This window comes from Biomphalaria glabrata, chromosome 10 (genome assembly GCF_947242115.1).
Source record: "Biomphalaria glabrata chromosome 10, xgBioGlab47.1, whole genome shotgun sequence".
Lineage (NCBI taxonomy): Eukaryota > Metazoa > Mollusca > Gastropoda > Planorbidae > Biomphalaria > Biomphalaria glabrata.
The window spans coordinates 28,593,979-28,620,372 of record NC_074720.1 but is presented as its reverse complement, the minus strand read 5'-3'; the positions used below and the strand labels follow the sequence as shown (position 1 = coordinate 28,620,372).

Here is a 26,394-nt window from a genome sequence, read left to right as displayed (position 1 = left end):
GTTGTTTTTTTTGTTCATCTTCTTGTTTGAAGTAACATCAGTATTTTTTAAGATAAGAACAAAAGAAATATTGATAGTATCCATGGGTGTACACTTTCTTTTCATCACAGAACCTTATAAAATGGGACCAACTAAAAGTTAAGCATTTACAATGTACAGGAAAAAAAAAATCTAATTGATTTAATGCAAAGCATAACTATTAGGTAGCAGCAAATTAGTTTCTTGAGCATGTTTTCCATATGATCTACACATTCTAGTTAAAGAATTGTAGCTGTAAATTCGTGAGCAAAGCCTATGTATAGTGACAATATTTCAAAGTATTTGGTTAAATGTTTAAACAAAACTAGCCATGGGAGGTGAGATTTTTGTAAACTCTCATCAAGTAAGATGGTGAATAGGGGAATGCTCCATTGTTACATAAGATCTGAACGAAGTGGCCGTCTCCTTTCCACTAGGACTAAAACAGAAAGATTTAAAAACTCCTTTATCCCACTTTCGGTAAGAGTGTTACAAGATCTTCTGTCATCATCGAGAAGTACATAGAAGTCTAGTTCATAAAGCGCTGGTTGTGAGTGTGTATGCATTTTGTGTGTGAATGTTGTTCGTATTTGCATCTATATTGTTATTGTACAGTAGTTACGCCGAGGTTGTAAATTGTAGACAAACTGAATTTCCATTTGATTGGATCATTAAAAATTATCTTATCTTATGCTCCCTTGATAAGCTACAAGAAGTAGAGGGATAAACAAAAGTATCTTAGACCTAAAAGAGACATCTAGTTAAAGAGATTTGAGGACATCTAAATGGTTGTAAGTAGTTTTAAAAGCCCTTAAAATAAAAAGTTATAAAAAAGAAATTCGCTTATGAAACCCTCCCATAAGAAAGAAATTATTCAATCCAAACAAGAAAAACCTAGAAAATATATCGGTACTTTAAAAAAAAAAATGTTTATATGATGCACTATTTCATGCTTTTAGCTTTCTGAATACACTATGACCCTATAACTTATCTGGACAAGTTGGGAAAATGGGGAGGTATATGGGTGAATTTTACTGTAATTGTTTTTTAAAAGCATTTATAAAACAAAAAGGAGGAACAACCTGAATTTTAACTCATGACTTAAGCTGACATCCTAACCATTCTGCTAGTGAGGTGCTTATGAAAACAGAAGATTGTATAGTTAGTTAGTTTGTTTCAAACTTGCTTGAAAGTGGCAACCTATAAAAGGGACTAATTCACCACCTCAGTTAAGTTAATTTCTTTGCCTTGTTTGAGATATCAAACAAAATAATTACCAATAGTTAATTAACTAATTTTTTTTTTCTTGTGTTGTCATGTAAACGAAATAATCATGCAAAATTTCAGCTTGATCCGAGATTGGGTGTCGGATAAATAGTATGTACAAACTTTTTACCAGACAGAGTGAGTTGATATAAGCTTTATAAAAACACAACTCTAGAATCTCTTATCTTATTAAATGGTATGAGAGAAGTAGACTTAACACAAATATATAGGTCTTGATAACTGACAAGAATGGAAAAAAAGATGTATCAACACAAATACATAATTTAAAAGTTCACTAAAAATACATGAGGATCAATTAAAAAAATTACTAATGGCAACATTAGAAACATCCCGAAATGTGGAGTACTTCAGAATACCTAGAAATGACTAAGAAAAAACAAACTGAATGCTCAATGGAGCTCCAAATTAACAATCTCTTGTACTTACATTATGGTACTCAACATTGCATTGATTAGAAAGCCCAATGATGAAAGAAGAACAATTAGAAACATTTTAGCTGAATAAGGACAAATAGAACAAATAGCCTGCTTATGTATATGAGGAAAGCACTGCAGAGAAAAAACAAAGATGCTATCAGAAACATTCTAGATCTCTACTCTTTTTTCACTGTCACTGATACTTTTGACAAGAGATTAGACAATAGGTTAATTATTGTCTACTCCTAAACATTTAGTGACACTACAGCAATAGTTTACTCATTCTATTGTATGTCTAATATACATTTTATTTCCCTACCAACTTTGTCATAAATCATGTCCATTGGACATTTGGATAATGAAAATATTTGACTTGACTTAATTGCACAATTAACTAAAAAAAAAAAAAGATATTCGCTTCGTATTTATCTAATGTATGATTTCATACATGTTCCTGATCATATGATTATTATAAAAAGCTAATTGTGCTTGTTCTCTCCCCCCCCCCCCCTTTTTTTTTCAGACTTATGCCATCTTTAAGATCATGTGTTTCTTTGGCCAACGGTAACAAGCAACTGCCTTTACTTTGCCCAACTAAAGTCAGGTACCCATTAGAGTTGGGTGCCCTAAAAAAAACAGTATTCACTTGGTTTTGACCCCAGGTTCGGAAGCCAAGCGCTTGTTTAGTATTTTAAAAATCACAAGAGACAAATGTAAAATCTATTTTTAAAAATATTTATTAAAATTTCATATGTATGCCAATTATTTAAATTAAACCTATATAATTTGAATTGTGGAGTATAGTAAGTTACACAAAACAAATACAAAATCTTGTATAGTAAACACAAAATCTTTCAGGCTCCTTGACAATAAAATGGAAACCTACTTAATCCATGCACTCAACATGCACACTTTCTATGGCCAATATCACCTGGTCAAATTACTCTTATTTTTATTATTCAGACTTAAATGAGACAGACAATGATGCCTACTGGCCTTTATTTCTTCTAATCTCAATAGTGAAAAATGCACCCTATGTAGTTTTTCACAACAGCTGGTTATAAAAGGACAAAATTACAATAAAGAATTGTTTTCCTCTAGAAAGCAATAAATATAATGAAATATATATCAGAATAAATGACATTAATTAACAAAGGGCTAATAGCAGATCATACATTAATACAATTATAAATTAAATAGTTTCTACACACACCAATAACTTTTTCTCAGATGAAAATAAAGTATGTATATTAAAATGAAAAAAAAAAAAAAAAGTTTTGTTGTTTGTATATTATCCTTTTTTTATTGTGATGCCCTCTACTTACTTTTGTTGTCATTGTATTCATAGTATTGCTTATACTAAATACATTATCAAAATTGATAAAATTAATGTACCAAAGAGACAAAAAATAATGACTATTAAAATATATGTGTAAAAAAAAAGGCTAAAAGGTTTGAGCATTTTAATGTTAAAAATATGAATGCTTTGATATTTTGTGGAGCAGATTCTGAGATTTGAATTACAGTTACAATTACAATTAAAAAAATAAAATCAACCTAGCAATCATTCATTATCATTACCTTTCACCATTCACATTTTCACCTTCGATTTCATGGAAACCATTTACATGACCATTCATATGACAAATACCATTGACAACAGCCTTTTTACTATTCACAATATGTGTATCTTTGATATCCTGGGACAAAGTAGCTGTGACTGTATGCTGGAGGTGTTGTGGTATTATTTCATGCTTGTATTCCAGACCCATGTTGTTAATTGGAGGCAGTCCAATGCAAGCTCGGAATATATTTTCTATACAAGACCTCTGTTTGAAGAATGCATTCACCACAGGGGTGCCTCGGGGGGCCAGTGGAGCCTTACATAGGATGCTGAGGATAGACAGGGCAGCGTTGAACCTGTGGAACTGTGGCTCATCTTCTCTACGGAACTGGATTCTCTCACACAGCTCCGCAAGTATGGCTAAGTCAAGGATAAGTGGGGAAGCTAAGAGTGAGTCTTCACAAGTGTTATGAATAGCTATTGTGTTTCGACCTCCCATCATTATTTCTGATATGTATTCATCCATTGCACGTTTACTGTCGGCAACATAAGGAACATATTTAATGACTACACAGTGATCTGGCTTCTCTCCTGGTTTGTAAAGTATTGAATTAGACATCACCATATCATCTACAACATTGGTTTTAGATATCTGTGGATTGGACCAAAAATCAAATTAAAAAAAAAAAAAAAAAACATTTAGCAATAACCGAAAATAAACTAGTTAATTTAGGAAGATAATTTAATTAATGGAAGACTGATAACATATATATTTATATATATATTAAGTTATATAATGTATTGAAAGGCACAGTACAGTGAAGTCACAGAACTGGCATGTATTTTGTGTACCATAAGTCCTGTATATTTTGTAAATATTCTCACATCAAATGACTGAAGTGTGCAAATAGTTTGGACATTGAATAAAAATAATAAAGGTATTTCCAGTGTTAAATTGATTTTTCCTGAGCCACATACACACTAGTGGTACACATTAAACCTCTACAAGTAAATTGTGTCAGGGTCATCTTGTGACAATAATGATCATCAGTGGTTGACAGTGTGTTTTCTTTTCCTAAACAGCTTTTAGCTGCTGAGCTTTAACCCAATAGCTACTAATGCGCTCATCCCCCACTCGCTACTAATGCGCCCGCCACAGCACACACAGAGTGTGACTTGTGTAGCTCTCGTTTTCCTGTGCGGCGTGTGGTGTTATTTTGAGCTGGCTGGGTTTTTAAAAAAGTAGAAATATAGATTGTTTAGTTAAAAAAAAAATGCATGTTTTTACGTCTTTCGCTTCAATTTCTATGGGCCTTCAAAGTTCTGTGATTTTTTTTTTATTTTCATTAGCTACGCAGGCCATTTTCTCAATGACCTTTCAATTTTTAAACCCATTATCGCAAATAGAACACTAAATACAGCTAATAATGAACTAGAAATTGATCAAGACAATGATCATTAGAATTTAGCACTACATTTAGACTTAGATCTAGTCCGATTCAGAGAGAGAGTGTACCATTATAATTATTAGATCTAGATCTACTAGATCTAGAGTATTCTGGACCTAGCATCAATGAATCTTCCACTTCTTTGACTGATATTTTGACCAGTTTTTATTTACCACATGAAAACTTTTGATGAAATAGATCTAATTGGGGGTGTTCTACGTTGGTTTGGACAATGGTTAGATTACTTTTACTGTACTTTGTTATGCTAGAAGTAATGAAATCTGAGACACATGCAGAACCACATCAGCATGATGCCATGTTCAGGCAACTAAGGGCCTCACGGGCACCAAGTGAAAGTCAGTAAATACTCAAGACATCTACAGATTTTATCTATAAGCCTAATGTTTATTGTCTAGGCCTACTAAATTCCTATTTATTAACATTACTTGTCTTTGGGTAAATGTTAGAGGGTACCAAAAATAACAGATCTGTTTTGGGGGAGGGGGGTCCAACAGTCTTCAAAAAATCAGGCACTTGAACAAATTTTCAACTTTACCTGTTGTTTTTAGTGTTTCAATCTTGTAAAACCTATTCAAATTATACATCATTTTAAAGGTCATCCATTTCTCTTCTTTTAGAAGTATTTTTTGTTATTAATAGATGTCGTTTAATGAATTTTAAAATATATTTTGTAAAATCAATCTAGTTCTGTTTTGGAGTTACCTCCCTTTGCTTCGTATTTAGAGAGATGCTGCTTAGGTATGGACTTAGTAGCTATTGAGTTAAGTTCTTTTGCAGCCTGTGCCAAAGAAAACTGAGTGCAATTTTTTTTTCAGCTGTTTTACACTGTGATTTAGAACGTTGGCTTTGCTGTGTGGTTGTGTTAGTGGGAGTTGACAAATGCAATGCAAGAAGGATTTTATTTTAGAGATTAATTATAGCTTTTATATAGTGCTATTTTCATAGCATGCTCAGAGCGCTATGGTCCAATTTCATTTGTGGACCAGTGGGAGGGGGTATCTGGGAGGTTTTCATGCTGCCTTTGGGCGCTCAGTAAACACAACTCTGCTCGAGTCGGGTGTCAAACCTCAAGCCCCCTTCATAGGTAGCCAATCCAAGTTCAAGCATACTTAGCTTCTCAACCACACATACTCGTCAAAGTGCCAGGACAGCTAATCCTCAAGTGTTCTTTTAACAAAAGGTACCATCCATAAAAGGTAATATGAACCAAGCAAACTACTAACCTCTTTAGACCTAAACTGTTCAGGAGCAGATAAATTGGCACCATCATTGTTGCCCAGGTGATTAAAGCTCACAATTGATACTGGTTTGATCCCAGCACTAACTAAAAAGTCTACTAACACAGATTTCATCTTTGTTTGACCTGACTTGAAATCATCTCCTCCGATATACACTCGCCTTTTTTCAGCAAGTTCAATCACACCTAGAAATAATTTTAAACCAAGTAAAATTTATGACATGTTAATTCAAATAAAAAAATGGTTATGTTGTAATAAGTCAAAAAAAAAAAAAACAGGTTGGTGGCTTAAACAAGGCAAACAAGATGACTTTCTCAGAAATATATACAGTCTAGTCTTTAACATGACCACATATAATCACTTCTTAACTAAAAGATTAAACCTACTTATTTTCAGGGATGATCTAACAAAAATATTAGGACTGCAAGAGAGCACTGTCAAGTCTTAAAACAAAGCTTTGAAACAAAATAGTGCTTCATTTTATAGTACTCAAAGTAAGAAAGGCAAATCTATAATAACATTGCAACTTAACATCATTTAGAACAAGAGCATATACTATTTAACACCACTGAGAAATTTGGATCATCAAATATTGCCTAGATCTAGTTCTAAAGGAATGTTTTGGCATCGGTCAATAAGACAATTTGGCTGTTTGGTGTACATGGGAAAAGAGGCTCTATTTTCATTTCATTTTCTGTGTGGTGGGGACATGGCATAGGGACTCTCAAGAGAATTAATTTAAATGTTTTAATATACCGGTATATTAAGTTTTGTGAAAATATGAATAACTATCATAAAAAAATACTTCTAGTTCAATTTGGATTATCAAATATTGCCTAGATCTAGTTCTAAAGAGACTTGTCCACAATCAGTAAGTTTTGTTTTTAAATTCCATTATCCAAACTAAAATTTGTTTTACTGGTATCTATAAAGGACATGCATTCCCCTTTAATGCTATACCAACTACAACAATTTCTGATAAAAAAAAGTTATTTAAGTTTAATCATAACAGGGTAGTGAAGTGCATATGAGCAACATGAATAATTCCATCAGTATGAAGAAAATAATCACGGAAAGAAAGAGTTTTTCTTCTTCTTGAAACTGTCAGGTAGAGTTGAGCCTTCGGCTCTTGGAACTCTAGGCCAGCAAAAGTGAACAAGAGCTTCCTCTCTGTCTGGCTGGTGGGTCAGACTCACGGCAAGACCCCCGCCATTTTTCTTTTCAATACCAGGTTAACCATGCGGGACATGCAATTTATGTAACGGCCCCTTGAGGAACAGCGCCTGGATTGTGACAAGGTTGTGGGAGCTTTTTTACAACTCCGCGCAGTGCAATGAGGATGCTCTCGCACACCCTTAGGCATCCCCACAGGAGTCTTGTTTTGCTACCCTTTACTGTAATTGAAAAATCTCTTGGAAATACATGTAAAAGATAAATCTACAATCTCTGAATAATAATTTTTACACCTTCAATTCCTACAAAAAGACATCTAATTAAATATTTACCTGGTACAAATGTATTTTGAGGTGATCCATTTATGTATGTGACACCTTCAAGAATAGAAGCTACTGCAAACAGAGTAGAAGGAGATATTTCAGACTCTCCCCTCTTGATGCTGTTTAAAAGATTATCAGCTGTATCATTTAAACCTTCCCTCACATCAGAGAATCTTTCAGTGTTGGCTGTCCATAGTACTATTACCTAGAAAGAGATATGTCCTTGCAATGAAAAATACGATAAGTATGTATAAATTTGCAACTAGCATATATTTTCAACATGAAAGAGTCATACAAAAATTATTTTAAGGGGGTAATATTGATTTGAAAAGTATATACCTTGTCAAGATTATTTTTAGCTTTGAAATCCCTAATATCTTCACGAATCTGTTCCACAACTTCTTCTTTTGTACCCGTCAATAAATTATCTGCACGATCTTTTTGATTAGCAGCAATGTAATCAGGAATGTACAGAGAACGTCTTGGCTTCAATTTACACATATATGGGTATAACTGTGTTTGTAAATTATAATCTAATACCATGGCTCTTTTCATAGCATCTCCTAAGTTCATGGATGATATATCCCATCCTAGAAGTCAAAATAATGTGGAGAAGCAAAACATTTTAATCAACATACAAGATTTTATTTTAGTTCATCAAATATACATTAATTGATTGATTATTAATTGTACACATATATATATATATATATATATATATATATATATATATATATATATATAAATATATATATATTATGATTAGATGATATACCTGGTACACACACAAAATGCAACACCTCAAAGGATGTACTAGTAGCAATGGAAGACTAATTAGTACTCTATCTTCACAAGATAAGCTCAACACGTCTATTACACATTATTATTATTATTGTATTAATATTCTTCATTAATTAAAAGGATCTTTTCACTAAATTATTGGATAAATGAACTGAGGTTAATGGCTCAGTATTGAAAGCAAGCTATAAATATAAATTTCATGTCACAATAGTCCCATGTTAGAACCTTTTAAAACCTCAATTGATACAGAAACAGCAAACATCAAATACTGGTACAGAGAGAGCTTGCCACCCTATTTAGCTGAATGGGGCGAGAGGACCTAAGTCTTCAGGGGGTTTGGGCCAGGACATAATGATCTTCATTTCAAGGAATGCCCCAAGATGTACAAAACAAACAAACAAACATATCAAAGCTAAATAATATATGTTTTTTTTTCTATACAAACAACAAAAACTAACCATCAAATATAATATCATTGGCATCCACCATAGGAAGTAATGACTTCATCGGGACATGCACCTCTCCATCTTGTCCTACACCAAGTGAAACTGTGCTAGCTTGAGTTATGGAGCCTAAGTAATCAGCATGTCTGACACCTTCTTTAGTGTTCCAAGACAAACCAAACTTGTTGGCTAATACTGCTGCCGTAACAGTAGTGCCATTATTTCCACCCCAGCCAACCAGCATGACTCCCAGCTTAGGGACATGTGTGTTGGTCCTAAATATATACTTGGTGTTCTCTGGCGTTGCAATCAGATGATTATCTTCTAATTTTACTTTAGTGGTTTGATACTCATACTTAGATTCAATGAAAGCATCAGTGTATTTTACATTAGGACTTTCTACTTTAATTTTAACATTTGTTGCGTTGGCCATTTTTAATACTGAAACATAAAAAATTCATCATCATTATCAATTAACAAACAGAAATAGTATGTATATAAAAAAAAAATTAAATTAAAATAATATATATATATCAGTACCCATATCAATTTTAAGAAAAATTGGCATATCAATAAAAAAAAAATTAACACTGACACCTTAACGACTCATATTTTATGATTAAATCTTAGGTTAGATGATTTATTCTATGCACCAGTAATATCTCTATGTGGTCATATAGTGTTATAAGAAATAGTATCACTACTACTAATACTACTACAAGATCTAGGCTAAATCATTTCTAGATATGTAAAGTGACACTGTAGCATGGGAAGGGCTCATTAGCCTTGGCTTGCTACCCACCTAGCAGAAGGAAAACAGAACTCAAACCTCTACTGCCTTGCAGCTATACCCAAACATGGGAAAAGTTTCATGGGTCAACCCTGAGGAAAAATAAGGAGACGGCAACCACTAGGCAGTTTATAGCACACAGCGATACACCTTGTCAGACCTGTGACACTGTTGATCCCAAACTGTATATATGTCGTTGGAAAAGAATTACATATATGAAGCTTTTAATTTTATAACTCATGACACCGATGTGCCCTTGAACTGTATTATTGCTTAGAAATTCTTTTAATAATATAAGATGTAGGTTTGTGTAAACAGCTGGTAAAATCAATGTTTGACCAATGACGTATTTTGCTATAAGTAAACAGATAATAATTGTAAGACGCTCACAAACCACCATCTTCTCTATATGATGTGAAAGAGAGATTTAGTGGGTCTATTCTGAACTTTATCTTTAAGTGTTCGAAAGTTTTTCAACTAAAAAAAAAGGTACTTTGGCAAGGTAACCGCTTGTATGACAAGAAAGGAATGAATCCCAACTTTAAATAATCAACGCTGTACAGTCTAAATTTAGTTTTGTTAAACATTAGTTACAAGTAGACAAAATTAAGCTATTTAAATAAAAATTGAAATTAAATGTATATACCGTATACAACAATTTTTTTGTCTGAATAGCAGGATAAATATTTAAAGGATTAACTAAGGTGCAAATCATATATTGGTGTATGAAAGAATTACATTAATGAGATGTAAAGATTAAAGTCACGACCTGCTTAAATGAAATCAATTAATATCATAGACCCCAGTGGACATCTCATAGACCCCCCCCCCATTTATTTTTTCACTTTCGTAGATCCCTTGACGAAAGCTTGGAACTCTTGGTATACCCCTGGGACTGGGGATCTATAAAAGTATAATAAAGATACACCAATTTTATTTGGGAATAACTGGTCTAGAGTCTAGTTATTAGTTTATAAAATGTTAATATATTAAATATATAGGTCTAATATATTAGTAATAATATAAAGTTATAAACTATTATATATAGTTAATATAGATCTAATATAATATAAATAATAATATTTAAGATGACTATATATCTAGAGTACTAGAATTTACTATTTAGATCTAGATCTAAATCTAGAGTAGATAGAAAAATTAGAATGATATAAATTATAATATAAATATTAATATAAATAATGTAGATTCTAGAATAGATCTAGATTCTATGTTACTATCATTTACTAATACTGTGTAACACTGTGTATAATATTATAATAATAATATCTAGTCTATTTTCTAGATCTAATTTCTAAAGACAGTAAAGAGTAGATCTATCTAAATTTTAATCTATCTAAATTATTCTAAATCTAGAGTCTAAGACCCAGATCTAAATCTCTAGTAATTACGAGTAGTGTTTGCGTTATAAGTATAAGACTTTAAAACCACACAGTTCACACAGGCACAATTGACAAATTCGACTTGACTTGATTAACTTGATTAATCTAGATCTAGATTTATAATAGATTTGACTTCAGACTCTATATTTAAGTAAGCACTCTATATCATTATATAGCATGCATTTTTATAATTCTATAGCTTTTTAAATAAGTAAATAAGCATTACCGATGCGTATAAAATCTATGTATTGAGTCCTTTGACGTCTCACAAATTAATTTTGAAAGAAACCGGTATAGACAAGGTAGAGAGGATTTATCACGCGTTAAAATTTGCCCAATGGCAAGAGCCCTCTATAGTCAGTGTAGTGGTTCGATTCGACCAGCATAACTCATAGCTGACACATCACCATCAACAACGTTACAAAGTTCATAAATTTATAACAATTAGATCTAGATTTACTTAGAGTGTAGATCTATTACGTTTTTAAATCTAGGAAATGGGAAATACCGGATCTAGATCTAGTTAAGACTATTAAGACATAATATAGATCTAGAAGTCTAATAGATCTTTATACAGAGACAGATCTATATTGCGTTGGCAACAAGAGTTACATCATCTATATACAAGGAATGTAGACTCTAGTTCGAATGTTAATTTATTTCCGGAATCGAAATTGATTTGCGATTGTATTCGGTACATTTCGAAACATCTAAAAATATATCCATTGTGCAAGAACTGTTGGATAAATAATTATCATTACAAAATCAGTTGGAATGTAGGGCCACCTAAGGTTAATTTCTAACATGTTTTTGGTAAATTGATTTATAATATAGATTCTATAATACGGCTACAGTTAGCCCTGAATCTAGGCAGGAACCGGAAAATTAGGCACTCTTTAATAATAATAGTAACCTTAATTTTGAATATAATTAACAAGTTTTAAAGTATATTTTATCCTTAAATAGGCTATTGGGAACGTTATCAAAAATAGTAGATCTAACTATAACATTTTATAACTGCATTTTCATGATACGAAAGTAAAGCTAAAAAAAAAAAAAAAAAGGGAAATAAGGGACAATCATGAGAATGCAGGAAAAATCAAATTTTATAATACTAGTCGACCGGCGACGCTATTTTGCAGGGCCGGCCTTATGCTACTGCCACCTATGCGACCGCAGTGGGCACCGCACTTTTATAGGATCCGCGCTAATTCAAGGTGTATAAATTATTAAATTAAACCATTTTATAACTTAAAACAGATTACCCATGCCCTCCTGGAAATCTCCCGAAATTACAAAAGATACGGAATTATATAGTCAAATATTGTCATTTTGGGGTGTCATTCAATATGAAAAACGCCAATCCATTTGATACTATATACTTCCTAGATATGTGAAGTGGTCTGCTACCACTTTAAGGGGCTGTCCATTTACGGTGATCTTTGGGCTGAGTAGGTTTTATTGGGTGACCTCTGGAACATGACTTCTGTTTTTCCGAGGTTTACAGATAAACCAAACCGAAAGAGGTGGCAGCGTATGGCCTATGCAAATTCGTTGACCGCGATCTAGAGATCATGTTCATTGTGAGATAGCAGGGCGTAATCATCAGCATAGAGAAGCTCCGTTATGACCATCTCTTTTGTTTTTGTATGGGATAGTAGACGTCGAAGATTTAACGCATTGCCGTCCGAACGGAACCTGATGTAGATGCCTTCGTGCAATCGCTGCCTCATTTGACCCATCATTAGGCCTACGTCAAAGCAGATAGCGAATAGAATAGGAGCAAGTACACAGCCCTGCTTCACGCCATTTTCTATTGGGAAGTGATCAAAGCAGAAAAAAACATTACGCGAAAGTTCTGAGCGAAATAAAGGCCATATTAAGAACAACTGGGATCAAATTGACGGACTATGATAGCCTCACACGACTCTTATGTTTCAAAGATACATTTAGAGCTAGGTTAAAGTGCTATAACGAAACCAAGAGGAAATAGCATATGATATATAGTGCTCTATTTCAAAACAAAAGAAAACAATTCTTCCGTAAACTAGCTGAAAATGATGCTGACACATTCAAAAGATTGATAGCACAAAACACGGCTCGTTCATTGACTACTGGGCAGCTCTTTGGTCCAACCCTCTATATTACAACACGGACACTGACTGGATAGACGAAATCCAAACTACAAATAATATAATACCAAAAAATGCCTGATGAGGATTTCACTGTTGAGGAAGTCACGGCAACTATAAAAAAAAAAACAAAAAAAAACTCACAACTTTGGACTGCGCTGAAGAAACTTTCAGCCTCACAAAATCAAGACCGTCTTAAATGCTAACAGAACTCAATGAAGGTAGAACATCTCTCCTTCCCCCCAACAAAAAGTTTATCCGAATCAACCATCGAACTATCGCCCGATCACTTGCTTGTCAGTTGTACATAAACTATTAACTTCACTATTAAAAAGTAAAATGTAAACATTTTGCTCTGCCCATAAGCTACTAGCAGAGGAACAACAAGGTTGCATTGAAGAGTCAATAGGCTGTAAATTACAGTTAACAATTGATGGAATTGCATTGCGCCAAGCTAATAGAAGAAAAAGAAACTACCCATGTGCTACATCGACTACAAAAAAAAAAAAAAAAAAAGCATTCGGCTCAGTTCCACATGACTGGCTATTAAAAAAAGGTAGGATCTTTACATTGGAATGTCTTTACATTTAGATTGCTCATTTTTTTGTCACACACTAAATTTGTCTTATAGGCTGGAGGGGGGCCCACCAAGATGTTCTTGGTGAGACTCACGGGTACCTTGTGCGCTTATAATACTGTCTCTAATTCATTCACAAGAAGCACTGGCACTTGATTTCCAACATCAATTCGGTTCAACACCAAGCCGTGTTTATGTCATCTCCCATTTAGCTCGAGCCTGTCTTTATAGTTCCTTAAGCTATGTCTAATTCAGTCTCTACTGTTTGTGCTTTCACCTAGACTTCTATCACATTGGATAAATTGTTATGCTCCATACAAGAGTCCTCACAGCTTTTCAGACAGCTTTTCACCAATCCTATATCTGCTTAGTTTAGAGTTTAGGGTTTAGACGATGCAGGGCATGAGATTCGCCAATGCAAAGGAAAACAATTCCACTGAAAATTCCCGGCTTTATTACACGTGACAAGACTGACAAGGCTGGTTCCTTAGCAAGGCTCAAAGCAGGTCATCTCTACACTGAAACAGAAAGCTTTGTCTCAACAATAAAGGCAGAGGCGTAGTGAGCAAAACGTGCTCTCGGGCAAGGTACTTCCCCCCTCCTTTTTTACATGAACATCACATAGAAATAGGGCCGGCCTTAACAAGTGCGGGGCTCTATGCGAATCGGATTGCATGGAGCCCTGTCTGGGTAGCAGGGGCGGACTGGTTATATGGGCATTTGGGAAAATCCCCGGTGGGCCGGTACCCAAATGGGCCGGTAGGGCCACCGAAATGGCCTGATCGAAGTCACTATGGCACATATCAAGTTGTTAAAGGTTTTATAATATTCTTACTATAAAAGGCCCTCTGAGCGTCGTGTTTAAACAAATCTTTCACAGACATTACAGTGTAATACTATTTTAATCAAACACATTTTCCGAAAATAAAATGTAGAATGTAAACAGTGTTACTAGTAGGCTTCATCTTTTTAGGGCCTACATAATTGCTGATTTAAAACGACGCTATATTGCTTATAAAGATATTTAGTTCACTGTATGCATGCATATCGATTCATTATCAAACTTAACAATGACTTTTAAGGACCGATACACCTAGAAATGGATGCCCATCACATGATTGAGAATTTGTGGGCCGAATTTTATAGAAATGCCAGGGCCGATTTTGACACCCAGTCCGCCCCTGCTGGGTAGGGATAAGGGTAATAAGTGAAAATTAAGATTTTGTATTAGAAAATTAATTTGTCTATATATTTTATTCATTCTTTACTAAGTACAAATCATGATCAAATTTTACGAGCCTTGCATGTAGCGAAGTCATACAGTATATCATCAAAGTTCTATTTCCTACACAGGTCACGCTCAATAGCAAGAATTGCCGAATTGTTCAATCTATCTTCGTGAATTTTTGACCTCAAATAGGGCCTAATTCTTGATTAGTTTGAGGCGCGAGAAGCTTCTTTCACCAGATGCCACAGTAACGGATATTGTTAAAAATAGGCCTACTTTGCAATAGATTATTTTGGGAAAGCAGTGTATCTTTCATTAGTGGACAGATAAGCTAAAATTTCTACCGAGGTTTTGGCAGTATTTGGTAGAATATGCCTTAAAAATGACACGACTTAGCGCGGGGCCTATGAAAGTGCTGGGCCCACTGCGGCCCTGCATAGAAATATAGGCTGCGTATTGCGCCTCCCCCCCCCCCCCCGAGGGTGGCGCCAGGGGCATCGTGCCCCCTCCCCCTCACTACGCTTCTGAATCGAGGACAGAGTTATGATGACTAAGAATTATGAAAAGAATATCCTTAAACTCGACGTTGTTGACAAATGCCAAAAGTACGAAAACACGGATGATATAATTATAATGGCACGAGGTTAAGCTTTATCAAAATCTGCCTTCCTGGTTCTCTTGGAAAATACGGAGGCCGCGAGAACCCTGAATAAGTTCTAATGTTTTTATTTAATAGTTTACACATATAATTAACGCGGGACCTATGAAAGTGAGGAGCCCTCTAGCTGCGGCCGCATAGGTTGCGGTGGCTGTAAGGCCGGCTTTGCCTCTCAGACACATTCGAAGCCTTATTTATTATCCAAACTGCAAACTTAGGCTGCCAAATCAGCAAAACTTTTCTCAGTGGACATGTTAAAGGGACTACAAAGAAATTTGTTTCTCTCTAACGACGTGCCAGAGAATGAATATTAGTTTGTTTAAAAATAAATAAATAATAATACAAAAATGCAAAGGAAAATTGTAATAAAACGAAACATCTTTATACAACAATATTGATTTTATTTTTCTAAGTTACCTCCCCTGCTACTCGGTGTCGCTGCAGCGAATCTTGCATTTGACGTCAAAAGGTGTTTATCATAAACTACGGCAGAAAGTGGTACAACTAAAAAAAATAGTCTCTATGGAACTTCCCCTAAAATGTGTCTGCTTTTCATTTTGTTCGTGGAGCTATCATACTTAAGTGAGTAATCTATACTTATACTATGTTACAGTATGTACTTTATATTATTTATTATATAGTTATGTATATCTAGAATAATCTAGATCTTTATTTCTTTATATGATATTTAGATCTATTATTTGATTTGTATTACATTGACATTACATTTTACCACTAGATCTAGGACTAGATTCTAGATATCTAGATTAAATTTTAGTAAATTTACACAATCAGATCAGTGACAGTGACAATCTATAATAATCTAGACTATAGACTAGTCTATATTCTATATTTTAAATATTTACTAGATCTAGATTCTATAGTATAACTATAACTAGATAACTACTTACTACTATAAAAACAAAAAAGTCTATATTGATAATAATTATTAAATTAATATTCATTCATCATTTCATGGTCATGATTATGAATATTTATTATATTATAATTTATATAGATCTAGATCAGTGATTCCCAAAGTGGTCCATATAGACCCCCAGGGGTCTACGAAGACTTCCAAGGGGTCTACGAAAGGGAAAACATAAATTGGGGGTCTATGAGATGTCCACGGGGGTCTGCGATAATAGATTTCATTTAAGCAGGTCTTGACTCTAATTTTAACATCAAATTAATGTAATTCTTTCATACACTAATATATGATTTGTACCCGAGTTAATCCTTTAAATATTTATCCTGCTATTCAAGCGAAAAATTGTTATATCTAATTTAAATACTTATTTAAATAGCTTCATTTTGTCTACATGCAATCAATGTTTAACAAAAAGTATGTAGACTGTACAGCGTTGATTATTTAAAATTGGTATTTATTCCTTCCTTGTCATACTAGCGGTTGCCTAAGTGCCTCTTTATACCGATATGACATCAATTATACTGGAGGATCATTTGAGGCATTGCCTGCATCCTGACAAAATAGATACAGATTTGAAAAACGTTTGAACAGTCAAAGATCAGAATAGACCCACACAATCTCTCTTCGACATTATAGAGAAGATAATACTTTGTGAGCGTCTTACAAAATCTCTTTACATATAGCAAAATACGGAAAACACTATAGGTAAAACATTGATTTTACCCGCCGCTGTAGTTTTAAATAACTGTTTTACACAAATCTACATCTGATATTTTTAAACGAATTTCTTTAATCAACAATACAGTTCAATGTCACATCTGTGGCATAAGTTATAAAATTAAAAGCTTTTTTTTTGTAATTCTTTCCAAACGACATATATACTGTTAGGGATCATCGGTGTCACAGGCTCTGACAGGGTGTAGCGCTGTGTGATGCAAACTGCCTAAAGGGTCGCCGGCTCCTTAGTTTTAACAGGGTTGACCCACGAAACCTTTCCCATGTTTGGGTATAGCTGCAAGACAGCACAGTTTGAATTTACTTTTCCTTCTGCTTGGTGGGATGCAAGCCATGTCTAATGAGCCCTTCCTGCCAAAAGCTGACTGGTTTGGGTAGGCCTACTCATTAGGTACTCACCTTCACCCCTTCTCCTGTTAGTGAAAACAGTTCTGCGCACCCAATATTTGTGCAAGACGTGAAAGATAAAAGAATACATGAGAAACTTGTGAAAACTTTTACAATGATACATAAGGCTAATTAATTGATTGATTGATTACTATTTAATGTTTGAGGACTACTTCATAGAACAACAAATTGCTACATGAAACATAATATCCGTAGCAACGGATAATAGATGTGCAAAAAAAACAAAAAAACTAAACATTTCCAATGTGTTTGGTGATTCCAGTAGTAATAAATATAAATTGTTATTTTAATTAGTTTAAATTAGAATTTTATCAATTAAAAAATAGATCTCTATAACCCTATGTGTAGCTGTAAATTAGTTTTTCACTCTTTAACTCACTACAGTTAGAAATTTGTTTTAAAAATGTTTTGATGTACGGTATTTGCAAAAATTCAATACAAGTTAAGTAGGGGGTCTACCGAAAGCCAGAAAACTTGGCAAGGGGTCTACGAGACAAAAAAGTTTGGGAACCACTGATCTAGATTCTATACTAGATCTATATATTTTATAATAATGTCAATAAATTGAATAATGATATATAATTTATAAATATTAATTATAATTAATAATTATGATCATATTTATTACATATAATTATATAATCATATATCATATATACTGACTCGAAGTCATATTTTTTATTATTATTATTATAATATAAAATATAATGATAATCTAGTTCTAGTATGATAAGTATCTAGATCCAGATTTAGTCAATTTAGATCTATAAGTAGTATAAGTCTATATCAAATTAATATTTAGACTGTTAACTCTAATTCTAATATTAATTATTTATTATTAGAATCATATACACGTCGTAGATCACCTAGATCTAGACTAGAGTTAGAGACTAAGCTTTTTATTAAAGTAATAATATCAAATATCACTAACAGACTCTATCAGTTAGAGTCTATAGAGATCTAGATCTATATAGTTTCAGTATATTAGCATATTATATATATAAATATAAATATCATTCTTATTTATAACTATTATATTTTAACAAGATCTAGTTACTAGATCTATAATATTACTATTTAACTATACTAATATAGTATGAGTATACTATTATTATTAATACTAGATATGACTGTTACACTAAAGTGTGACTAGACTTACTAGAGTCAGAGTGTCACTAGAGTCTATATATATTAGATACTGATCAGTCATACTTTATAGACTAGAGTCTAGTCTAGAGTATCAGGTGGCAGAGCCTTGCTTGGTTGAATAATTTCTTAACTCATTCTCTCCTAATCGACGATGCCAACGTTGATTTGACTCCCATTAAACTAAATTGATTTTTGGATTTATAAACTTTAATTTGTGTTGTGTAAAAAGAGCAAGCATTCTTCTATAATTATAATTCAATACCAATTATAACATTTTGTGATAATGTACACAAAAGTTATTGAAGTTTAATCACGAAAGGATAGTGAAATACAAGTGAGCAAAACAAATAATACTATCGGAACGAGAAAAATAATTACGGAGAGTAAGAGTTAAGGAAGTATATATACCCAAAGACATTTTGGAAATATTTTAGTAATTAAGAAAATGAACGTTAGGTAAAGATTACCAATCTGAAGAGTTGCTTTTGTGTTCTGTTTGTTCTAATTGTAAATGTTTAGGTATGGGACAGTAGACTTTGAAGATTGAACACATTGTAATAATTCACAAGCAAAATAAAATATTACCCTGCATAATAGCTGAACAGGACTATGTTAAATTATTCTAAGTTATCTAAACTGGGAATAGTTAGTCATTTGCTTTGATTTTGAAAAGAAAACTTGACCTATCAGATTTATAGATATTATAGAGAAGATATGACATCTATTTGTTAAACAGGTCACAATAAATTTTAGCAAGGGGTCAAACTAAATACTTATCGACTGTATTGGGTGAAGTACATAAAGGTGAAGGGCTTCAAGTCCTTTTAAAACCATCAAACATAAGAATATCCATTACTTATGTTTAAACTTATAGATTTGATCATAGCGAAGGCTATAAGAATGACAGTTGCACTATAAAAAGAGTACTCACTATTAAAGTATTACAAGCATTACAATGCATTTTATGAATATTCATGGTTTTTTATTTTGTACTTTAATGATGCACACTCTTACAAACACTTAAGTAGATGGATTTACTATGGATTTATGTAATAAAAACAATTAAATTTGCCGATTTATGATTAGTTATTATGTTTTAAGTGCTTTTAAATTGTTTACTAAACATTTTAATTGCGGAGAGCTGAATAGGTAGCTTTTACTTTATTGACAAGGATTTTATAATAGAACCTAAAAAACTTGTTCATGTTTGCTAAGAAGTATTTTAGTGTACTGCTGTAATCTTAATGTCATAAGCGGTGTCAAGTTTTTTCCCTTTGGTGTCATATGGAAAATTTTCATTCATAAAACATTTTATCCAAAATTCACTTTTCGATAATGAAACATTTTCAAACAGATATTATATAACAGTTGACCTCGAGTTTTCCCCTTGTGGCCAATGAGTTGATAATTTTTTCTCATTTACATACATATACCTTGAAATTTTAAAGAAAATCCTTTGAGTCCTTTTTTGAAATAAAATTTATATTTTATATATTTTATATTATATATAAAAAATATATATATTATTTAATCAAGAGCTTATATAACTAAGAAGAGTTTTATTCTGATTTTTATTCTTCAACCGCTCAATGTCTCTATCACAAAAACAAATCGTTGACTGGCTACTTTACTTTATTTTGTTAAATTTTGTTTTAATAAGTTATCACAATGTTATTCAGAGAGGTTGAATTGTTGGACATCAATAATGTTTTTACAAATACTTTTTTTTCTCACTAAAACATTTTTTTTCCAGGTAAATGCTATTAAAAATCATTTTGCAAGATGCACAAGTCCAAATGATCAAGTCAAGAAATTGTTTAGGATTCAAAATGAGTGCCTTTTCTTCAGGTCATGGATGATTGCTAAATATTTCAAACAAGTTTGCAAAGTTGGAAATAAATACATTATTTAGGGAAGCCTGAGAAGTGATTACTTTTTGTTCCAGCATTATATATGACTTTTTATTTTGTCAAGTGCCTTCTTTAACTAATTTGCAACTTAAAAAAAATGGCTGACACCGGGAAATATTTTTGTCCACGTTTGTTGGACTATTTGGTGATAGCTGGTTGTCGCTTTCCTAATGGTAATAACCAGATGTCTCAAACTCCAGAACTACTCAGGCGCTATCCACTCGAGGACCATAAGGATTTCCCTCTTCCTAATGATGTTATATTCTTCTGTCAACCAGAGGGGTGCATCAGTGTTGGACCCAAGAGAATGAGCCTTCGAGAAACTACATCATTTGTATTTACCTTGACAGAGAAGGATTCTGGTTTAGTTCGTTACGGTATATGCATTAACTTTTATAGACCTTTTGAAAAACGAGCCCACAGTTCAGAAGGATGGCAGAAGGTTGATAAATCAAGCACTGGTTCTAACCATTCTGTTGAAACTTTAAGTTCTTCTGAGTGTGACCGACCCCGGTCAAAATCTAGACGAAAGTCTCGTATCCGTAATAATACATTGACGTCTTTGTGCATTGTAAGTCATCATCCATTTTTCTCCACATTTCGTGAGTGCCTCTTCATTCTTAGGAGACTAATTGAAGCTTGTCATGACCGCAGTTGTGTGCGAAGAGTTGGTGGATCTAAAGCAACAGCAAGGTGAGGGACAGTCTTTTAAAGTTAAATCTATAAATGGAAAAATGTTTACTTTGTTGTTCTAGCCACCTCTGATATTTCATCAGAGAGAAAGGTGACTTCGTGGCTCTACTCACTTTTTCCATAATTTTTATGGTCTTGAAAAAAAAGTCTTTAGATGTTACTAAACAATCATACATGCCAGTATAAACATCACTAATTAAATAGGTTTGGCTATTTAAAATAAAAAAAAGTTTTATTCTTACCTTGAATAGGGACACAGTGTGGGGAGTTTTGACTGGTCAAACAAGTGACAATATTTCCTCACTGGTCATGCATGAAGTCAGAGAGATAGAAACTTGGATACTTCGACTTTTAAGTGCTCCTGTTCCTGTGCCAGGAAAAACAAGAGTTGAAGTAAGTCAATGTGATTGATGATAGTTATTATTATTTTATTTTAAATAGAATATAAAAGCAATTTTTTTGTGCTTACTGCAAACTCAAATCTATTTTTTCTCAAGGATTAATTTCTTATTTTTCTAGTCATATTAACATTTACAATGCACTGCTTTTCTCCCCTATTAAAAATTACTAGATTTATAGCAATGAAAAGAGTCACACAAGCTCTACTTAATCTATTTTTTTTTTTTGTTGCCAATTAAATGGGTAATTAATACTATCACACTAGTTATAATTTACATAATTATGTATTCAATATCAATGTTGTTTTTTTATTGCTATAACCTGTTAATTTACATTAAAATGAATCACAAATATATAAATATTGAGGTATTTCATTAAGTTCAATTTGCAAGGCAAAATGTTGTCATTTAGTGGTGCCTAAAAGGTGAACAGAGGCAGCTAACCTTTACATCATCTTCCTCTTAGATCTTAAGGTGTACTTTACTTTTTTTCCCACTTAAAAGGTGAACAGCCGCTGTTACTTTTGTGTTGTCTTGTTTGTCACATTTAGATTTTAAAAATCAATTGCTATAGAAAATCCAACATCACCATAATTTGTAGCATTTTCTACTTAAAACATGCAAAGATTACTTTTTATCTTCTAAAACAAACCCTTTTGTTGTTTAAAAATATTTTTTTCTTCATAAAAAAATACACCATTTTTAGATTCATATTTTATGTAATAGTAATTATAGTAGAGAGGGGGAATGGTGGCAGAGTGCTTAAGGCTTGGCTGCCAAAGTGAGGGGTCTCATATTTATATCTGTGAAGACTGGGAATTTTGAAATTTTTTGGGGGATTTTTATGGAAGCCTTTGAGTCTACCCAACTCTGATGGGTACCTGACATTAGTTAGCTGTCGGCATGGGTGCCCGCAAGGAGGTGCACTTGCACACACCCCCCCCCTCCCCGGATTCTGAGTAGCCAAATTCTAGCCACTTTTTTGCACCATCAGATCAATTAAAATCTAAGTAGCAACTGAACAAGTAGTGCTTCCACTGGTAACTGAATTACAGTTGTAGTAGACTAGCCTGTGCTTATCAGGCATTGATTGCTGACCATTTTAGCCAGTTTTCTACACCTTCAAATCAACTAACTTCTACTAGGAAGCAATTTAACATAAAGTGATTCCATTAAAATAAAGTTAATAAGGAAAAGCTATTGTTGTAATAAACTGTAACAAGATAATCTGGAGTTAATGTCCTACCATGTATGCTTGCAATTCAAAATTCAATATTCTATAGCATGTTAATCGTAACGATTTGTTTTCATTTGCATATAATTGTTATCATTGTGTTTAGTAAAGACCTAGAATATGATCAAAGTATTTTTTTGTGTCTTGGAGGAAAAATCCTTGCCAGCTGTCTTTTGATTTGATATATGTGAAAGCTTCTTGGACAAGGTTGAAGAGTGCAGTTATCTTGGTAAATTTATTTACATCTTTCTGAGTTGTGGGTAGTGTTAGCGCTCAACAAAAATAAAATCGCAGGTTAAACACGTCCACCAGTTTGTGATATAATATAAGTGATATATAAAAAAGTTATTCCAATACAACCCAAGAAAAAAAAGAAAATTAGTATCAACAGAGCACTGGCAGCAGCAAGAAATCAAGCTATAAATCAGCAGCAAGAATTAACTGCGTTTTCTTGGTATTTCGTTAAAATGCAGATATCTCAGGCACTGAATAGATGTGTTTGAGCATTGGATTTGTTGATGGCGATTGTGCTCAATAAGAATTCATTGGTTTTTGTTATTTTTGTTTAGAGAGACGCACTGCCTGTGTCCAACTTCATTGTCAGCGAATACATTATGTACATTTTTCACATGGACAAACTACTCAGCCAAGGCTATGATGGCTGCTCCGTGATGGGTAGCATTTAAAACTGTGTTCAGGCAAGGATTCGTGAAAAATATCCTAAAGCAGACATTGTCCACAGACTTAAATTTGTTATTATTGACCTGAAAGCCATTTCAGATATACGTAATGCTGTTGGTGTCGTCCATAAGATTATTTATTTCTTCCATAACAGTCCCAAGAATGAACGTTGATGCTAAATTTACCTCTTTTGTGTGAGACACAATGGACTGAAAAATACAAATTCCTTCGCGCTTTAAGTTACAACTAGAATAAGTGGCCGCTTAACAGCAAATCAGCAGTCATATTAATGATGTAAATACCAACTTGGCAGGGTTGTGGAACACTTCAAGGATGGCATTTTGAGGAAGGCGAGACTGCTGGCAGGCAAAAGGAGAATTGAGTTGGTGCTACTGAGAATTTGTAGTCGATAGACACACCGAGAAAAAAACATGTGTTTGGATTTAAAAAGTTATTACAAAACACTGCTTGACATTACTACGTAACTTTATTCATTAGTTTCTTCATTAACATTTCGCTTTTTAAGCAATAATAATGCTCAGTTAAACTTTTTTTGTCTACATCCTAAAATGATGCTAGAGCTGCAACATTATGAAGAATATCAGCACTGCCAGATAAGCGTTCATCGCTGGCTTGTCAATCGCGATGAGAAGCAAGTCAGTAGTAAAGTTATTGACAGTTTTAACAGCGTTTGCATTTTTTGCATTTCATCAACAGTTGTGATGCATGAGCATGAGCCGCATGGATAGAGTTACCAAAGTGTACAGTCAATAGTTTGTTCACGTGTTAGTTGTTTTGTTTTTTGTTGATTTCATGAAACAAGTATTTACTGTGAACTTAATATCACATAGGTATGAGGGGTGGCCAAGGGGCATCAGTTCTTTTCTTTAATATTCTTTGTAATAAAAAGTTGCAGTAAGGACTTTAAGCCATGAGTGGCCACTTGCACCCCCCTGCTAAAAAATCCTGCCGTCGCCCATGGCTGTTGGCCATAGAAATTAATGACTATTCATCATTTGCTCTATAGATCACAAGGTCTTAATGGAGTACTTTACTTTTTTTTTAAAAATTAATAGTAATACTAAGATATCACAACTTGCCTAGCTTATGTCCTGTAAAGACACTGTGCTATTCAGAGTGGTGCCTCTCACAAATAAACTCTGCACTCTATCCAGAAGAATGGAAGAAATTAATTGTAAATAAAATAAATGAGAAATGGACGAGCTCTCATCCAAATCACAAGAAAGATGACACTTACTATAAACTATCCCGACAAGACCAACGTCTAATCTTTCGACTCAGGACTGGACACAACAGAATGCGACAACACATGTACAGGAATCTCAAAATTGGAACCAGTGAAATCTGCCTATGTGGAGTATCACCAGAGAATGCCGACCACGTCCTCCAAAACACCCCAATAGAAAGAAAACTATATGGAGAGCTCCCTGATTTGGAAACCACTGCACAGTTCATTTTATGTATTGGTCTAGTCATCTGAACACTCCAACATAACAATGAGAACGAAGAAGAAGAAGAGTGGTGCCTCAAAACTTCCTTGCAGGTCCAGTGATAGTGCATAAGATAAATTTCCTTCTCAGCTCTGTGAGCTTGAGATGTGCAATGTTTCCTGTAATTCTCTACAGTGGTGACAAGGAGATTCGTATGTTGTTTTGAACTGGGCAAAACATGCACCAATGTCGCAGTGCCCCATTCTGAATTGCACTAATATGGAATGCTTCACCTGTTTAGCCTCCACAATAAGTGGCTCATATGCTGGTAGATGTTTGTGCAAGAGCATGTGTTCTTTACATTTTATAGGGGAGCTAGCTGTGGGCAAGCTTTTATCATTGTTGTTCCTGTGCAGTTGTGATGAATGTATTGGTGGGCCTCTGCTCCAGTTGTGCTTATCATTTTGATCATGGTTGTGTTCAACCTGTGTTCAGTGTTCAATTGTGTTGTGACACTGCCAGGTGCAGAATGTTTGATTTAAATCCTCATTATGTACACTAAATGTATATATTGCATTATTTTCCTTATGTTGGTGCAGACATCATTTCATTTCTTTAGTAAATATCCATTTTGAATTAACTACTTCAAATTGGCACAGGAATGTCAGTCAGTCCATGTGTTTTGTTTTCCTTTGTTACCTTTTGATTTATTCGAATCTCAAACCCAAGGCTTAAACCTTGTTGAGACACATTTTCCTTGCAAACATGACACCTACTATTATCTATTAGTATCTTTCTGTTTTTTTGTAATTTAAAAATTATCTTTCTAATTGTCTTGTTTTGAGGAAAAGTGAAATACTAAAATTAAATGCCTATCTTGAAAAATATAACATACAATATTGGTAAAGCAGATATTATAGGATATAGTTGAGAAAACTAATTGAAGGAATCTGACAGGTGTAACAAGGCAGGCTTCCTTTTTCAATCCCAGGCCTCATTTTTTTTTTCAAGCTTTATTATTATTATTTTTTTATTGGAAAGGAGGTGGGTGTAGGAGGTGTCTTGGCATTCACCTGGCAGAATCTGTCACATTTCAAATATTCATTCCCCTCAAACACTGAGTTCTATATCAAATATACATGGTCACTGGACACAGTAGGTACTGTCAAACTAATGTCATATTTTTGGGATGTTTTTTTTTTTTATTGACTTGTCCTTAATTCTTTTTTTCTTTGTTGAATCCTGTTGTTATTAGTTGAAATATGTATCCCTTGTGTGTTACTCTTG

The 26,394-nt window shown here is 33.6% G+C and overlaps 2 protein-coding genes across 15 annotated transcripts in view; one reads left to right on the top strand and one right to left on the bottom strand.

Annotated features, from left to right (window-relative positions):
• Window positions 1-2,440: 2,440 nt before the first annotated feature.
• Window positions 2,441-11,288, bottom strand: LOC106058000 (uncharacterized). Of its 2 annotated transcripts, none has more exons than XM_013215365.2 (6): window positions 11,149-11,288; window positions 8,748-9,173; window positions 7,828-8,078; window positions 7,498-7,693; window positions 5,978-6,177; window positions 2,441-3,937 (listed from the first exon to the last, which is right to left on the bottom strand). In XM_013215365.2, the coding sequence occupies exons 2-6, from the start codon at window positions 9,163-9,165 to the stop codon at window positions 3,299-3,301; spliced, it is 1,704 nt and encodes a 567-aa protein (XP_013070819.2). In that variant the 5' UTR covers window positions 9,166-9,173; window positions 11,149-11,288; the 3' UTR covers window positions 2,441-3,298. The 2 variants fall into 2 exon arrangements, with proteins under 2 accessions (XP_013070819.2, XP_055900954.1); XM_056044979.1 differs by lacking the exon at window positions 11,149-11,288 and adding an exon at window positions 10,932-10,959.
• Window positions 11,270-26,394, top strand: part of LOC106072697 (MAP kinase-activating death domain protein-like) — a 64,767-nt gene continuing 49,642 nt past the window's right edge. For 7 of the 13 annotated variants that reach the window (XR_008780299.1, XM_056044973.1, XM_056044970.1 and 4 more), the window contains exons 1-4: window positions 11,624-13,610; window positions 15,931-16,099; window positions 20,494-21,343; window positions 21,595-21,736. Coding sequence is in view for 11 of the 13 variants with exons in the window: in XM_056044973.1 (XP_055900948.1) it covers window positions 20,748-21,343; window positions 21,595-21,736 (738 nt within the window). In the remaining 2 variants the exon portion in view is untranslated. Of the gene's footprint in view, window positions 11,348-11,621; window positions 13,611-15,930; window positions 16,100-20,493; window positions 21,344-21,594; window positions 21,737-26,394 lie in introns of those variants that run through there. The other 6 variants (XM_056044968.1, XM_056044969.1, XM_056044975.1 and 3 more) reach the window with 6 other exon arrangements.